Genomic DNA, 18,229 nt, shown 5'->3' with positions numbered 1-18,229 from the left:
TGTGTGTGTATGTGTGTGTTCTGAAAGTGCCTGCAGAGAAGAAATCACTTATAACGCTGTAGGTCCCTCCAATGGCCGGAGGTGAGGACATGGGGGGCCGAGAACTTGCTGGAGGGGATGGCTTTTGCCCTCCCCAGACCAGACCAGGAGGGGCAGGGCCTAGGTCTTAAATGCAGTTTGCACCCCCCACTCCCTTTTCCTCCTTTTCTCTCCAGGTGCATGTTCAGCCTGCTGTATTCATCTTATTACAGCCTGGTCTGTGTTAAGTGCCTGGAAAAGATAAACTGGGTGTGAATACCGGTGGGCAGGGTCCAAAGGTCTATTTTCAATATTTCCTCTTTTCCCGGGTCTTTCCCGTGAGCTGTGCCACCAGGAAGCAGTGTCTTGTCACTGTCCCATCTGCCCCTTTGTGAAACGCTGGCCTGATGGCTCTGAACACCTGTGTCAGCCTTTCCCCTCCAACTTGAAGGTGGGGAGCAGAACCAGAAATCCTGGGCAAGAGCAGGCCTGGCCCCAACTGCATTCCTCAGATGTTCTTTCCTTTGAACCACTCTACCTGTGTACAGAGGCCTTGGCTCTGCCTGGCGTTGTATATTCACAGGCATAGCAACACCTGTTTGCCAAAGGTGGGGCCTCTGGACTGGGGCATTCTTTTGCCTGTATGGGGAAGCTTTGCATGTACAGATAACAGATGAGATAAGAATGCAGGATTAGCTTTGGCGGGGTTAGAAGATTCAATAAACTGCATTCCTTCCTTCTCCGGGACCTTGGGTGCTTGTTACTGAGTGTAACTTGCCATTTTTTCTCCTTCTCAGCAGAGATGTTGGTCCTTTGTATTCAGTTCTGCTGTGACCAGTCAAACAAGAAACAGGAAAAGGATATAAATAAAAATTAAGTTTGCCCTCTTATTTCAGCCATATATAACTAGATGATTTTGTGGGAGGGGTGAGTGAGATGTGTGTAAAGAGAGAGATCCATCCATCCATCCATCCATCCATCATCTTCAAGGCACAGAGACCGCAACTGTTGTGGATGCAGAATACCTTTAGCCCTCCCTTTAATCTTTGTTCTAGTTACTCTTAGTCTTGAAGTATCATATCTGATGTGTGTGTGCTCACTCGTGTCCGACTCTTTGTGACTCCATGGACTGTAGCCTACCAGGCTCCTCTATCGATGGAATTTTCCAGGTGAGAATACTGGAGTGGGTTGCCATTTCCTTCTCCAGGAGATCTTCCCGACCCAGGGATCAAACCCATGTGTCTTGCGACTGCTGCATTGGCAGGTGGGTTCTTTACCACTGCACCACCCAGGAAGCATCAGCCCCACCTCAAATGAACATTGGCCTTTCTAAAAACAAAGGCCTTTTGTAACTTGTTTTATAGTGAGTACTGTGTTCTTGCTATCTCTGAGATATTATTACTTTGACTATAAAATATGATTTTGAATATGCCTTTCCCAGTGCATAATAGGGTGAGTTAAAGAAAAGGGAATGGGGTTTGTGAGTACTTCCCAGGTGGAGGACTGGTCTTGCTCTTCCAAATTGCCCTTGTCCCCACATCCAAAGGGATTCCCAGCCCGAGGACAGTGGTTCCACAGGGAGCCTGCAGCACCCCTCCAGTTGGGAGCCGCCTTGGTGAGGTGGGGCAGAATTAGTTTTGAGATTTCCTCCATGAGATGTTTAAAGACTATTACTCATAGCTGCTATGATGGTGCTAAGATCTCTAAACACTTAACTCACTTAATTATACTCACTCAGTGAGGTTGGTACCATTTTTGTACCAGTTTTTCAGGCTCAGAGAATCATGACAGTTAGAAAGTGGCAGAGCCAGCTGCCTAGATTCCAAGTCTGTCTTTAACCACTTTTCCCTCCTCTAGCTTTGCATTTCCAAGCCCTGACCCAGACCCTCAGTGGGCCGTCGTGCTCCAGGGGGAAGTGTGGGGGTGGTCTCAGCCCTGATCCAGGAGTCCTGTGGGTTGTGAGGGAAGGGGAAGTGCTGCTGACTGATTCCAGCTGCCCAGGCCCTGAAAATGGAGACATTCTGGAGAGGCTGGCAGGCAGGAAGCGATGGCACAGAAATGCCAGCGTCACAGATGTGTCTGCCACTGGGACTTTGTGAGAATTGCTCTTTGGGGTGGGAAGAGGAGATTTCAGATAATTTCTTGTTTCAGGGTTCTGACTGGATTAAGGTTGTATGCTTGGTTGGTTGGTTGGTTGAGTTTTCTTCTAAGTGAGGCCCTTTTGACTGAGAAAAGGGATGGTTTTTTTTTTTTTTTTTTTCTGAGAGCAGCTGCTTGCTGAGCAGACTATGGGGAGTAAAGGCAGCGATAATAGGTAGTTATTGTGTGGGAGGCTCTCCAGGCATTATGTATGGAAATAGAAGAAGAATGAAGACTGGAGGAGGTGGGGAGGAGGCACCTGGAGGAGGGAGTGGCTGGACCGGAGAGGTAAGACAGACTGAGAATCAGGCAGATGAGACAGAAAGATAATATAAGCTTCAGTCTCACAGAGCATAAACACAGTAGCATGATTGGGAGCTCGCTGGTCTGTCTGGGCATACGCTTGGAAGAGGATTATTTTTGTAGTCGTATTTTGGTTTCCTGTAAAGAAACGCTTGGGAGAAATTGGCTGTGGTTGTCCAACTGTCAAGGGATTTGACAGCAATGAACACGAAAGACAGATCTGGAAACCACAGAAGAAAGTGGCAGAGAATTTGGCAAAACAGTTTGTATGTGAAACCTTGTTGTTTTCTGTCGCTCCCTGTCCCTACCCCTTCTTTCCCAGCTCTTTGGGTTGGCTTTTCAAGTCCTTAAATGTGTACAGATCCCATCACAGCTTAGCATTTTGGCCATCCTTCCCAGACATTTCAATCTCGCTAATGTTTTGATGTTCAGAAAATGAACACCCCGTGGTTTACCCTGTCAAGCTTGCTGTGATGCAGGAAAAGCATTCCTTTTTTTTTTTTTCCTTCCTTTTGACCTCCCAGACTACGTAAAGCCTTTTGGCACAAACAGAGGTTTAATCTCACCCCCTCAACCTAATGTTCTCACGTGCTCCATGCTAAATCATACAGAATGTTAGTTACAGGTTCACCAATTATGAGAAAAGGAAGAAAAACAAGACCAAACAAAACCTGTTCACAACAAGAGGACCCTCCAAGTAGCAACTTCTGTGTGAATCAGCAGAGAATGTGCCTGATCTTGACCCAAACTGAGTGTTGTCTAGGCGTGTGGAGGCTGTCTTGGGTTTTAGGTTCACCTTAATACCATTTTCCAGAGTCTTAGGGCTTCCCCCATGGCTCAACAATAAAGATTCACCTGCCAATGCAGGGGACGCAGGTTCAATCCCTGGGTCAGGAAGATCTCCCGGAGGAGGAAATGCAACCCACTCCAGTATTCTTGCCTGGGAGATCCCATGGACAGAGGAGCCTGGTGGGCTATAGTCTATGGGGTTGCAAAGAGTTGAACGTGACTTAGCAACTAAACAACAACAACAGGATTTTTCCGAGAAGTGCAGACACCATTAGTAAGCTGATATTGCACTCTGAATACCTAGGAGAAACAGTGCTAGACCAGTAGGTCTGCTGTCCAGGTGCTGTCTGCTGTCTCAGCACCTGTGGGCCCTGGGCCCACTATATCTCTCTGAACCTTAGTTCCCTTGTCTGCAAAATGGGCACCATACCTACCTTACTTGGGACAATGCATGTGAAGCCTACAAGGTGCTATAATAATGTGATGTTGTTGTTATTATGGCCACTCAGTTTATGTGGAGATTGAACCCAAGTCACTCATAACTTTTAGAACCAGAAGGAGTTTTTATGACTATAGATTCCAACCTGTTTGATGTGGGGGCGAGGATGGCAAGGTCCAGGGTGGTAAGGCACCCATGCAATTACTTAGCTCCTTGGGGGACCCTCAGGAGTTGAGGTGATCCTGAGTACCTGTCTGTGGACTTGAGTCTTTCCACCACACCCTCGCACTTCTGATTTGTGCTGTCTGCAGGTATCCATAGCGACTGGGCTTTCCCTCTCTGTCATCACAAGGATAGCAGATACATGTTACTTGGGCTTCAGTAGCTTTAGTCCCATAGCTGACTTGACCAGTTGTATCCATTCACTACACCTTGGAACCCCTCCCCTCCTTTTTTTTTCTTGGCAGCACCATAAGGCTTGTAGGATTTTAGTACCCTGACCAGGGATCGAACCTGTGCCCTCAGTAGTGAAAACGACGAGTTCTAATCACTGGACCACCAGGGAATTCTCACGCCTTGAAATCTTGATGCAACCTGAAGGCAGGCACAACCAGTTCTCAGGGCTGGCCACATGTGTTGATATCCTTGGCATGGGGGAGGGACAGTAATTTTTTAAGTTAGAGAAGATTGGAGGGGGGATAGGCCAAAATGGCAGGGGCTGTTTCTGTGGACAGCTTGACTGTTGAGCGTTTTGATCCCCCATCTGATGTTCCCATTTACATGCTGCATGGTTCTGCCACAGAGGTGTGTCCTCAGGATTCTTTTTTTTAGGTCACTATAAGTAAAACTGCGACTTGGACCCTTGATTTCTTGCTTTATCAAGTTAGAGTTGGGCAAAGAAACTGAAACTGAAATCGCTCAGTGGTGTCCGACTCTTTGCGACACCGCGGACTGTAGCCCGCCAGTGTCCTCTGTGCATGGGGTTTTCCAAGCAGGAATACTGGAGTGGGCAGCCATTCCCTTCTCCAGGGGATCTTCCTGACCCAGGGATCAAACCTGGGTCTCCCGCGTAGCAGGCAGAGTCTTTACCATCTGAGCCACCTTAAAGAGCCTTAGAGATGGGCAAGCTCCTGGCATGCTCATTTAAATTCCTCCTTTCCTCCTCAGAATATCTCTAGCCCTCTGGCCTCTGAAGGTAAGGGGGCCTCCTCTTGGCTAAAGCAGCCTGTTCTGTCCACACCTGTGAGCCGTTTCCCATCAGCTTTTTCCTGCCTGCACCAGCTCAAGGTTGAAGCAAAGGACATACCAGCCAGACCGGCCCTAGAACCCTTTCCTAGTCCTGAAGCTCTCTTCCCTCATCTTAACTTCACCATAGCTACCTTCTTGTCCTCCATCTTCCCTCTTGTTCTCCAACTCCCTGTGGCCTTGCTTCAGCTCGTATTATCCCCATGACCTAATTCACACACTGGACCACCTGTTCTTTGTTCCTTGCGCTTTCTGCAGCACATGCTGCCGTCCGTCTGCCGCCTTTCCTGCTTGAGTATCTCTTCCCCTCTCCGATTCCCTTGGTATCTCCACTGTTGTTTCTCCTTCCTCCCAGACACCAGCCTTCCCCAGGACTCCCTGCTCGGCCCCTTGCCTCTTATGCCCTTTCCTAGACTTCAGCTACTGCAGTCTCCACTCTGACTCTGTACATGGGCTTTATCTTCAGCCTTGAGCTCTCTTTCCACATCCCTGACCGCGTCTGGACTTATCACCCTGTGGAGCTGCAGCCTGTCTGGAAGGAAGTGTTCAACCCACCCTGCACACCATGGCCTTCTCTAAAATCCCCAGAGTCTGAAGTTCAGCCCTGTCCTTTGAACCTCCCAAAGACTTTGAAGTCCTATAGGACTTGAGTTGGTTACTAAAGTCCTGTGGATTAACTCTTGCATCAGCCCATTCCTTTCTGCTCCTATTGCCACATGCTGACTAGCCTTTTGACCTGGACAACTGCAGTCACCACCTAAGTGACCTTGCTGCCTTCAGTCTCTCTGCTTTCTGTTCATTCTACCTACCCTACCCTGCCAATTAATCATCCCTACAGCCCAACCCAGACCCTGTTCACCTCAGGTTCACAAATCTCCGTGCTTCTAAGCCTGACTCTCTTGGCTTCCCTCTTGCCCTATCCTCGTTCCTTATGCTTAAGTTAAATGGTTGCGTCCGTTGGTGCAGTTCCTCCGACAGTGCAGCTGGTACTTTACCTGGACTGCTTCCCCCCACAACTAGGAGAGGGGCTTCCCCCTCATCTCATTCTGTAGAGGGTCTGCCTGTGCTTCAGGGTCTGGCCAGATGCCTGTCTCTCCTGGAGTTATTCCTCCCCGCCTCCCTAGGCAGATGTGCCCTTGTCTTCTGAACTCTAGAAGGTCCCCTGACTTCTGTTCTTCTGGTTTCAGACTACTGGCATATGTATCTGTCCCATATCCTTTGGCCACCAACTCTCCCAGTCATCTCTGATGCCTCCAAAAACACCAGGCAGCATGCCCTGCACACAGTTGGTGTCTAGGAGATACTGCACGGAATAAAGACTGAGCACCTCTGGCCTGCCTTTCCCTTCTCGTCCCTGCTGAGGTGGAGGTGGTCACGTGAGCCATTAGGGTTGGGTTCTTTCTTCTTTGGCCCCTTCACACCAGACATTCTCATGTTTCACGTCTTGCCCCTGGGGGGTTATTTAACCCTTTCCTAGCCTCAAAACCTTTCTAATATATATACATGTTCACTCTGCCTGGCTTGTTCTAAGTCTGCTCTTTAGGATCAAATGTGGCTACACTAGTCCCAGCTGCCCCCTCCGCCACATCACATGTAACCTGGCTAATTAGAAAGCTTATTTTACCGAGTTCCCTATATCAGAGGGAACTGAAAGGGAGACTAAGAATGGTGACCCATACTCTATTCACTAAGTGGCTTAAAGATTTAAAATGTGTTGTAAATTGGCAAGCACTTTGCAGTCTTTTTCTGTACCGGTAGCTAGACACTTAAGAGACTTACCACATCACCAGTATATTTAATAGTGAAGAGGGGCCTGTTAGGAGGACATTTTCACTTCTGCCCTCTGTAGCTTTGATGTGATATATAGGGGGCAAAATCAAGTTTGCAAAACATACTCCTAATTGTGAATACTATGACTACTTTTAGGGCATTTTCACATCATTCCCTCAGTAATCTTGTGGGTAGGCATTAATTATCCCTGTCTGACAGTGGAGGTTTAGAAAGAATCCAGGGTTTCCTCTAAGGTCATAAGTGTTTAAGCGCCTTGGCCAGGACTAGAAACTCAAGTCTTGGGAATCCTCCTCAAGTGCTTCTTCCAAGATCCCACATTTTGCCACCTTGCTGTCAGTGTTTCGAACTGCAGTAAAGTGGCTTTAGAAAATGCTCTACCTCTTGGAGGAGGAATAGCTTCGAATCCTGGGCCTGGCTTTAGCACGCTAAAGGTCGACACTGGATGTATTAAAAACCCAGCAGTGTGGATGGGAGGAATGGGGGTTGTTCCAAGTTAAGCAGTTAGCTGCATGCTGGGTTTGTTTTAACTTTAGCCATGTATAGGATGCAGTTGCTTGAATTACAAGTGCCCTGGGAATAAAGTAAACCTGTGGTGGAGGTCCATCTCTTTAGTGCAGATTGGAATCACTTAGGAATGAAATTACCTTCTTCAGCAAGTATGGCTGCAAGGCTCCACGCTTGAAACCTTAAGTTTGTAACTTGTTGTCTGCCTGTAGTTACTAAAAAAGGGGATGGCTGGGCGCGGGGTATTTAGGGTCAGTTATTTTCCAAGAACACATTTTGATCACTGTTCTATGTTGGGGGCTTCCCTGGTGGCTCAGGCAGTAAAGAATCTGCCTGCAATGCGGGAGACCTGGGTTCCAGCCCTGGGTCAGGAAGATCCCCTGGAGGAAGGAATGGCAACCCACCCAAGTATTCTTGTCTGGAAAATTCCATGGACAGAGGAGCCTGCTGGGCGACAGCCCATCGGGTCGCAAGGAGCCGGACACAACTGAGCACCTAACACACACACAGACATTTTCTATGTAGAGGATTTTATTTGGGGTTGAGATTGGTGGGAGAAGCCGGGGAGGAGAGTTTTAAATTCCTGAAGAACTCAAAAATTGAAAGGTTTCATTTTAAAAATCACAGTAGGATTTGAGCGGGGTTTCTTTTATCTCCTCACTGGTTCCTCAGCTCATCCAGGTCAGTGATCCCGGAGGTGTTTACCTGTGTGCCCTTCTCCCACAATGCCTTGCAGCACGGTGCTCCCAGAAATCTTGCGTCGAGTTACTGTTACCGGGCTGGTGTTACCTAGAGACCCTCCGCTTAACATGGCGTGCTGGCAGCAGAAGCCTGCCGAGGAGATCCTTTCGTGAGACTGAACTCACAGCGCTCCCCCCACCCCCTCGCTGTGTCCCCACCCGGAGCCCAGAGGGAGTTTGTTTTACTTTCACCCGCCGCCGCGTGGTCGGCGCCCGCGCGCTGAGGACGCCGAGCGCCCAGGTGCGCGGTCCGCGTGGCCTCCTCAGACGCTGCCTAGTGGATGAGCCGCCGCGGCCGGGGACCTGCGCGGCTCCTGACCCTTCAGGGCCGCCTTCTTTTCCTGTGATAGTAATCGGAGACTTTTCCGTTACGTGAGGCTCTCAACAAAAGATTGTAATTCCAGCAGCTTTGTTCGGGAAGGTACCACCGCGGCAGGCGCGTCCTGGGCCCGGCCTGGGGGTCGGCGGCTCCGCGGCGGCCGGTGGGTGGGGGGGGCCGCGGCCCGCCGGCCTCCCCCGCGCCCCTCGTGGTACAGCCTGCGTTTCCTCTACAATGCTGTTATGCTAATCAGGTGACATCACCGCCCAGCGCACTGCGAGTGGCTCCTGATTAAATTACAAACCGGCGGCCGCCACGGGCAGCGGGGAGGAGGTGTGTGCGCTGCGCCCGCGAGCCCCCGGTCTCGGCGACTAGGGCATGCTCAGGATTGGCCATATTTTTAAAAATTTTTAAGTGGGACTTGCGGCCTCCCTCCCTCCGCCCTCCCGCCCCTTCTCGGTAATTTATTTCAAGCCTAGAGCCAAGGGCCACAAAAGGAAGGAAAGCCACAGGAATTGGATGCGTGAGTGACCGGGCTAAGGTGGACTCTCCTGCGGCCAGCTTCCTATCAGGTCACCCTGCTGGACTTTCACACCGGCATGGGGCTTGCCTAAGGTCCAGCCCTTTTCGCCGGGGCCGAGAGCCAGGCGTTGCGGAAGCCGCTGCGTGCTGAATGGGGGTAGGAGGGGGCCGGAGCGGGATTTCCACCGTTCAGCCCGCCGGGGCGTTACGTTGGGCATAATGGAATTGCAGAGGACGTCTAGCATCTCCGGGCCGCTGTCGCCGGCTTATACGGGGCAGGTGCCTTACAACTTCAACCAGCTGGAAGGGAGATTCAAGCAGCTCCAAGGTAAGCTCCGCACTCTAAGGCCGGGCCTGCCCTGGAGCCGTGCCTCCGTGGGTTCTGAAGCTTCATTTGTGCCATATGGTACGTGACCCTGCTGAAGCCTGGCGGCCGCACGCCCAACCCCAAAGCCTCTGGTTGGCTGCAGGCAGCCCATGCACTACTTAAAGGAGACGGTTTCTCACTCTTGACTCCAGAGAAGCCACCATTTGGAGTCTACCTCTCCAGTTTCCTTTGGGCTCTCTCGGTTGTCAGGTATCTACTACCCACAGCACACATATTTTCTTCCTTTTTAACTGTCCTTGCATTTCAGTAGACCAATGCTAATAGGCCTACTAGTATGCAAGTATTTGATTCCAGGACGCCTGTAGCTCCCAGTCCCCAGCCTCTTACCTCTGGGAAACCTAAAGGTGTAAAGTGCACTGCTGGACACCCTGTAGCACAATGGCAAAGGGAAGGAGGGAGTGGTCTTTTTGTTCCTAAGCCTTGGGTAAATTACAGTTTTGATTCCGGAGCTTAATTTTAACTCTTTTGATGTTTTGTGTTGGGATAGAGCCTTCCCATCAATTTAGTGGGCTATGTAATTTATAATGAAAACCAGTTATTGTCATTCCAGCGCTATTGGGTTGGATTAGTTGGATCAATTGCAGGTTTCTTGGAGTCTTTATTAGTCTCAAACAGTTGAATGAATCTAATATTTTACTGCACATATTTTTATGGACAGCACTTCGTGGGGCTGATAGGGTGGGCCTGCAGCTGGGGTGGGCCTTGCCCTTGGCGGTCCCTGCCCTGCCAGCAGGCCTAGCTGGTGTAGTCTCCTAGTTGATGCATGAAAAAGGATTCATAACTGAAAACACAACTCCTTCCATTAGGAAGCCCCCGGAATCAGCAATAGACTGGAAATGACTCTGGTGCTCTGAAAAGTAGCCTTTGCAGACCTCCTTTGTGTTTCTTATTTTAACTCCTCTCAGTGCCACAAATGTGGTCCCTGTGAGGAGGAGGAAGGAAGGAAGCAGCCCAGTCTTCCAGTGTTTTCACTGGAAAGAGCGGGGAGGATATATTTCATTCACAGGTTTATTTGTCTTGTGAAATAGTTGACAGTAATGACACTCTTCTGGAAAACAAGAGGCAGAACAGGACGTGATTTTAAACATTAGCTAGGCTGTGCTGCATTCCTCTGGCAGTTAGCTAAGAGGAAGCTCCATCCCCCCTAGGGAACAGTTGTGGGTCTTTGCCTCCTTCCTCTCCAGCTCTTCGAAGGTAGAATTTGCTTTTCAGTGCAAATTTAGCGGGGCTAGAGCTGGAACTTGCAGGTGGAGACTGGAGGAGTTGGGTGTGTCCGTTATCTTCTGGGTGTGTGATCAAAGGCCCCAGTTTGAAGTTTGAGGTTCTGAGAATTCAGAATGCACCTCTTCTTCAAATGACCCTTTCTCCCCACTTCATTGTGTCATACTGCTCAGTAGAAAACACCACAGGGTGTCCTCGACTTGAAAACCTGTTACTAAGGTCCAGTCAGCACCCTCCTGTAGTCTCAGGAGAAATACAGAACCAAGGTGAAAATATACAGAGGTGTGGGGAGGAGTGTGCCCACAGGGCCACCCATAACAAAAGGCTGTTATTCTGGAAGGTTTGAGGGACGGTTGTAAAACTGCTCTCTGAGAAGGGTGGAGCTAACACACAGGAAATGTCTTAAACTGTCCTCTCTAGAAAAGTAAAATTTAAAGTTAAAAAAAAAATCAGTGTCCCTTTGATAGTTTATCTCATAAGTGTTTGCCAAGGAAATTCCTTCAAAAGGGATGAGCTTCACATTTTGTGTGGTGATTTTTTTTAAAAAAATGACCTTTGTCCCCTAATTTAGTTCCAGATAGCTTTCTTATTTCTAAATATCATGGTTTAGAAGTTGCACAAGTTTAGTGTTGGTATTTCTATAACAGAAAACCACTCGTGTTGAGGAACTGAGAAAGGGTGAATTAACTCCCAAGTGTGGTGAATTCCAGGAGAGTTACAGTTGGCATCGTCTTTCGTTCCCCAAATGGGATTGATTGCATTTTAAGCAACTTGAGGAATTTTTTTGATAAAACTTTCCCCATCCCCATCTGCATCCCCTGTGTGGTGTATATTACTAGTTTTTTAGTATTTGTAGTTCTTCCTATCATCACATCTTTGATAACATAGATTTTGTGTGCTGATTTAATTTTGTACATGCCTAGTAAGCAACCGTTTCCCTCTTTTTAATCTTTCCTAGTACTTCCAACCCAATAATAGCAAACAGTGCCTCTGAATCCATATTGATTTTTTTTCAGTGCCTCTTGTACTAACTTATTCATTTAGCATCTATACCTGAGAGAACTGTGATCTTGTAGGAGATATTTCTGATTTTTGTTGATTTCAAATATTTTCACACTGGATCCTAAAAATCTCAGGAGGGACTGACTTTTTATGCTCTTGCATAGGGAAATACAGTGTTATAAAATGAGCCGGGTTTTTTAGGTAAAGTAGTTTATAGAGATTTATCATAAGTAAATAAGTACGATTAGAAACAAAACCTCGCTGACTTAAGGGACTGAGATCTCTTTCACACTGATGCTCCTGACAAAGACAGGCCCTTCCGCCTGTAATGGCTTCAAACATTAACCACCAACACCCAGCACACACCTGACAGACATACCACTGCACACAGAGATCTCTTTCGAATTTTTCACCTGTAAGATCTAGTTACCACCTTACTCAGAATCTGTTCTTGTAGCTTATACAGTTGGATTTGTTGTGTTGTTTTTCTTTGCTAAGTAAAAGAGGACTGCTGAAACACAACAAAACTCAACCTCACATGTTTTTCAAAAATGTATTTGTAGTAACAGAGAAGTTCATGATGATACCTTTTCTTCAGTTTCACATCAGCTAGCTTCCCTTCTTATCAGCTGGATACTCCTGCTCCTCCCGTACTCAGAACCTGTCTCGCCTGCCTCTTGCATAAATTAAATTCCAGGCTCCTTAGCCTGGCATTCAGGACCTTTCTCCAAATGGCCCCAGACCACGAAATTCCCATACCAGCTCTTACATTCCTACCGAATAAATCTTCCAGGTGGGCGGCCTGCAACTCTTCATGAAACCCAGCCCTGGGTTTTGCCTTCATCGTCTACCTTCTGCCTCAAAGGCCCCACCCTTCCATTTACCAATAGAAATCCTTCCTACAGTTATGTTTTTTAAACATAAGACTGTGCTTACATTCTATTATTCCAGAAAGCTGCTCCTTGTCTCCTCTGTTGAGTTGGTGGGAAAAAGACTTCATGGAGTGCTCACCATGCATCAGACACGTTAATAGGAGCTTTGTCTATATCTTAATCTTGTGTGCACACCTGTAAGGTTTTTTTTTTTTAATTGAAGTATAGTTACTGTACATCAAATAAATTGATGTATAGTATAAGTCACTCAGTCGTGTCCGACTCTTTGCGACCCCATGGACTGTATAGTCTATGGAATTCTTCAGGCCAGAATATTGGAGTGGGTAGCCTTTCCCTTCTCCAGGGCATCTTCCCAACCCAGGGATTGAACCCAGGTCTCCTGCATTGCAGGCAGATTCTTTACCAGCTGAGCCACAAGGGAAGGCCCGTATATAATAAGTTACAAGTGTGTATAGTGTAGTGATTTGCAGTTTTTAAAGGTTATTCTTCAATTATAACTACTATGAAATATTGGTTCTGTTTTCTGTGTGTTACAATACATCCTTGTAGCCTTCATCCCTTATCCCTATATTGCCCATCCCTCTGAGGTTTTAAAGGTAGAGTGAAATTGCTTATTCCAGGTACCAGGCCTTAGTAAACTCAGGCTGCATATTGTTATTCTCGAACTTTCTCCTCCCAGACTTCTAGATACTTAGATAAATTAATACTTAATTTCCGCAAAAAAAGAGGAGACAAGGTGACCTTGTGAAGTGCTTCTCTCTTCTTCCTACCTGCCTGCCCCCTCAGAGCACTGATCCTATCAGTTCTGGCTGTGGAGTTGTAATGAGGACAGAATCTAGTTGAAAAACATCAAAATGAACTTTTTTCTGCCTTCTTCTTAGCATCCTGACCCTGATGTCCAGTGCCTGATGTTTCTGGAGAAGGTACTTTCTCTTAGCTGTCTTGGTTCCGTGAATTTTTCCAACTTTCTAGAAGGAGAAATGGAGAAATTCTCCACCTGTCTTCTTTGTGTCATAGTGGGACGTAGACATAGTTGCAGGCCATTGGAATGCGTTACTCTCAAGTTTATTACATGCTATCTCAGGATTGCCTCCTTGAATTTCTTCATCTTTTGGTGTTGATTTCTAAACTGCTAGGGAAAGAATATTGCTGCTTTTATGCCCAAGGGTCATGAGGGAAATGCATTCTTAAGTTTTTAAAAAGAACTTTTCTAGTTTGTTATGGTACCTAGTTGTTTGTCTTGTGTAATTTCATAAAGCTTATAGAGAGATGATTGCTAGGTTTACAGCTGCTTGTCATGAAGAAAACTTTTAAGTTCTTAGATATAAAGTAATAGCCTTCAAATACTTCCCATTGTAACAGTGAAAAGAGTTGGTGACAAATGATAACCCTCGTTGGTGGGGTGGGTGGGTGGTTGGGGAGCAGCAAAGATTTATAAGAACATTTCTGTGTTTACTGAAAGCATGAAAGATTGGGGTTTTGGTCTGGGTACCTTCCAATATTGTACTATTATACTATAGATTTTCTAAACCCAGATAACTATGTGGGACAAGTCATCAGTTAAAATTATTTTCACCAGTTTGCTAGAGTTTCAGCTTAAAATTTAGAAGTTCCTAACAGATTCATGAATTTGAATCCTTTTTGAGTGATGTGCTACTACTGCTAATTATTAATTTTTATAGCACTTTAATATGTACCATCTTGCTTAATTAACTAAATGAGATTATTCAGAGTACCCAGCATGGGATCTAGTACTTTGCTGTAAATAAGTGGGCATTTCCTTGGTACTAGTAATAATCCTGTGGGGTATTCTTTTCCTTTTTATAAAGAAATTGATAATTGGGTTAATCAACCAGTATGACGCTGCCTCTCCCAGAATCCAGGTTTTCTTTTTTGTTTGTTTCTTTATTTTTTAATTGGAGTATAATGGCTTTACATAGAATCCAGGTTTTCTGACTCCCAAGTTCAGTCTCATTCTGTAGGACCTTAGATATTGTGAATACGTTCTGGTGGCATGGGAAATTAACAAGCCCAGAACTGCTCAGATTTCTGAACATGTGACACCCTTAAATTTTGATGAGCTTGAAACACTGATTCTTTTAGCTTAAGTCCAGTGTTTGACTGGGATGACTGTTAAAAGGACTCTTGGAGACTAGTTAGGAAAAAGAGGAGGGACATAGATATTCCCTTTGAGGAAAAGATACCACTTCTCTTAAGGGAGTAGAAGAATGGGAATGTAAGCATTGTGGCTCAAGGAAGCTTTTTGGGTGACTGTTGTCAAGTTGTCTCCTCTTATACTTTGAACCTAGAAAGGGGTTTGTCTACAGCCCCACTGCCTCCTGCTCTGTGTTCATCCCTTTTTGTGATTTCCTTTTGCCTAGCTGGCCCCATGCAGCTGCCCTAGCCTCCCCAGAGGCAGGCCCTGTTAAGAGATCTCCCTGCGCAAACATGTGGGATTTGACTCTAGCCACCCTTCCCACCTCCAGCTTTTCCTACTCCTTGCTCCACAGTATTCACGATTCCCTAAAATTTCCCTGCATTTTCCTGACTTTGAGACCCTGCTCACCTGGTCTCTTCCTCTAAGAATTATTTCTTGTGTCAGGATCTTTTTTTTTTTTTTTTTTTTTTTTGAGGTTCCATTCAGATGCCACTAAATTCTAAGTATTCCTCAATGGAGAGGTGATCAGAATCTCTTCTTGGGTTCTTTTCCTTTAAGATTTAAAGTCTAAGTACTTGGTAGTTCTTTTGGGATTTTCACATCCTGCCTTTGGTTACAGTTTGAGGATCTGCCTCTGCTTGCTTTACATTTAATGAAGGCTGGGAGGGTAAAGATGAAAGTGTGATACAGCCTGTCTTACCCGTAGCAGTCACTACATATTTGTTAAAGAGGTAAATGAATGAAGATAGTATTATGAACTACTTTATGGCAGTGGTTTTCAAAATGAGGTTCCTAGACCAGCAGCAGCATCATGACCTGGGAACTTGCTAGAAATGTAAATTCTCAGGCCCTGCTTCTGACCTAGTGAACCAGAAACTCTCAGGGTGGGGCCTGTTCATAGGTTTTTTAAAAAAATTATTATTAATTTATTTTTAATTGAAGGATAATTGCTTTACAATATTGTATTGGTTTCTGCTATACATCAACATAAATCAGCCCTAGGTATACATATGTCTCCTCTTTCTTGAACCTCTCTCCCGCTTCTTACCCCTTCCCATCCCTCTGGGTTGTTACAGAGCCCGGATTTGAATTCCCTGAGTCATACACAAATTCCATGGAAAATACACTACCATAAGTTCAGAGGTTTCTAACTAGCCTGCCAGGTGACTGTGATGCACACTCAGGTTTGAGAGACACTTTCTTACTGGATCATGTGTACCCTCTTTGCAGTTTGGGGGTGGAAGGCTTTGGGAAGAACAGACTGCATGATTTGTTGCCAGATAGCAGTAAATATTGTTATCTGATTTGTTAAAGAATGAAGAGTTGGGAGAAAGTATGTTTTAGAACAAAATTGTATAGTAGCGGAAAAATATTTAGCTAGTCAGGAATGAGCTCTACCGTGCTCAACTAGAGGAGCTGTTTAGCATCTGCAGGCCTCAGCCACCTCATGACTGCCAAACGGGTTCAATCATGTATCAAGGCTTCAGTTTTCAGGGAACCAGAGCTTCACACCCATTCATCTGTTCCTTCTAGAATCACACTTATGCACATTATCAAAAATATGCCAGGTAGATCCCAGCTGTTTTTAGATCTTAGTGCCTGGGCTTCCCTTGTGGCTCAGCTAGTAAAGAATCCACCTGCAATGCAGGGAGACCTGTGTTCAATCCCTGGGTTGGGATGATCCCCTGGAGAAGGTAAAGGCTATCCACTCAAGTATTCTGACCTAGACAATTCCATGGGGTCGCAAAGAGTCGGGCACGACTGAGCAACTTTCACTTCACTTCTTTCTCCCTTTTGCCTGACAAGCTTCTATCAACTCCTTGAAGTCTCAGCTATGAAAAACTAATAATGGGGGGAGATAAGTGATAGAGGCATTGTAACACCTTTTTTACACTTCAGTATTTTTTGCTTAATTGGCTTAATTAAAAATCTGGCAGTTGTTTGTATATTATGGGTGCAAAGGACTTGTCATTTAAAAGCAAAGTTGTTGTTTAGTTGCTAAATCGTGATTGACTCTTTTGTGACCCCATGGACTGTGGCCCACCTGGCTCCTCTGTCCATGGTAGTATTCTCCAGGCAAGAATACTGGGGTGGGTTGCCATCCCCTTCCCCAGGAGATCTTCTCAATCCAGGGATTGAACTCGCGTCTCCTGCATTGGCAGGCATGTTCTTTACCACTGAGCCACCAGGCAAGCCCATAAAAGGCCAGTAGTTGGTTACTAATCTAGGCTTTTTTTAAGCAAGAAGACTCCTAAGAAGTAAAATGATAAAACTGATTTAAATAACATAGGGCTTGCTTTTGGTTCTGTTTATTAATGCATAGTACTTATTGATTGCCTGCTTTTCAGTAAGCTGCTGTTCTCTGGTTAGGAAGCCTGTGAGTAAGCGTGGTTCAGCTATGCTGGAAATGCTGGCCGAGCTGACTGATGAGTAGAAGCAAGTGGAGGAATAAACATGTTCTGGTGAGAGCCCAGGTAGGCAAAGCTCAGAGTACAGAGTGAGGGAGGATTGTTAAGAGGGGTTCTAGAGGCCAGAGGATGCATGGTGCTGTAAGTCCAGTCAGGAAGCTGGGAAGTCAGGCAGGCAGTGGGAGACTGCTGAAGGATTTTAAGTGAGTGACTTGTTCTGATTTCTTTCTCCTTAAGGGAAGGCTGGTCTGCTTCCTGAGTGTAATAATGGTCTTGGAGGGTGGGTGATGGTTATCAGGTGAGGATGTCGAAAACCGCTTAAGCTATTGCATTTGCTGTGAGGAGAAACAGGAACAACATAACCTCCCTGAATTTTGAACTGCAAGGTATTTAGAACCTTATTACTCAGTGTGGTCTGTAGATGGGAATTTGTTAGAAATGCAGAATCTCAAGCTCACACCCCAAACTCACTGAGTCATAATTTCATTCTAACAAAATCCCCAAGTGGTTTGTAGGCACAGCCAAGTCTTCTAAGCATCACTGTCTTGGAAATAAACTCTGTCTGCTCCTCTAGCCCTTGAGCTGGGAAGGACGTTGCCTAAAGAGGCTGTGACCCTTCTAAGGTTTAACGTTTGTGTTTCATACAGAGTCTGCTTTAAAGGAAGGAGTTTGGGGGGTGTGTAAACTGGATTATTTTAACTTAACTGTAAAAATAATATAGTATCTAGATAAATAATAGTTGATTAAAGCAATTTATTATTACCCTGGGAGATGACAGGGCTTTAAAGCATGGTTGGTTAATTCCTAACTTTATAAATCTTTGTAGAATTTGGCTAGGATTCTCTTACTTGACAATCCTGCAGTTCTAGACATTTGTGAGATTTTTTAAAAATCCCGCAAGTTTCTTTTCATTTATCCATTTGGTGTTAATGGAGAATTAAAAACATACTCTGGGCTACCTTCTCTAAGTTCTTCCAAAATTTCAGCATAGTGTTCTAGGAAGTAGAGGCTTATTAAGTCCATTCTTGCTTCGTGACTTAAACCTTTTATATACTTTTAAACTATTTTTTTTTTAAGCAAAAATACCCCCTCTCTCCCACACTCCATCTTAATAAAATAATCCTAATTAAATGAATGTTGGTGTTCTTACAGTTCGTTAGACTTCAGTCCAGTTTCATATATATCAGACTTACCTAGCAGTGCCTTTAGGTTTTGGTGTTAAAGGTGGATTTGAAATGCATTAAATATCTGTTACTTGATAAGTGCTCATTTCCTGTGAGCCTGCAGGTGAAGCTTTAAAATGACTGGTTATTGATTAGGTAGGGGAGAAAAAGCACCTGCTGAAAGTTG

At 45.7% G+C, this 18,229-nt stretch overlaps 1 protein-coding gene across 3 annotated transcripts in view; it reads left to right on the top strand.

The window, feature by feature from the left end:
• The window catches only part of SPTBN1 (spectrin beta, non-erythrocytic 1), a 200,366-nt gene that overhangs the window by 81,031 nt on the left and 101,106 nt on the right, over positions 1-18,229 (top strand). The window contains exon 1 of one of the 3 annotated variants that reach the window (XM_065929291.1): positions 8,662-9,137. The exons of the other annotated variants lie outside the window; for them this stretch is intronic. Coding sequence (XP_065785363.1) covers positions 9,029-9,137 — 109 coding nt within the window. The 5' untranslated portion in view covers positions 8,662-9,028. Of the gene's footprint in view, positions 1-8,661; positions 9,138-18,229 lie in introns of those variants that run through there. 3 annotated transcript variants of the gene reach the window in all.

Source organism: Muntiacus reevesi, chromosome 3 (assembly GCF_963930625.1).
Source record: "Muntiacus reevesi chromosome 3, mMunRee1.1, whole genome shotgun sequence".
Classification (NCBI taxonomy): Eukaryota; Metazoa; Chordata; class Mammalia; order Artiodactyla; family Cervidae; genus Muntiacus; species Muntiacus reevesi.
The sequence above is the reverse complement of the archived record's forward strand: the minus strand, read 5'-3'. Positions and strand labels throughout refer to the sequence as shown.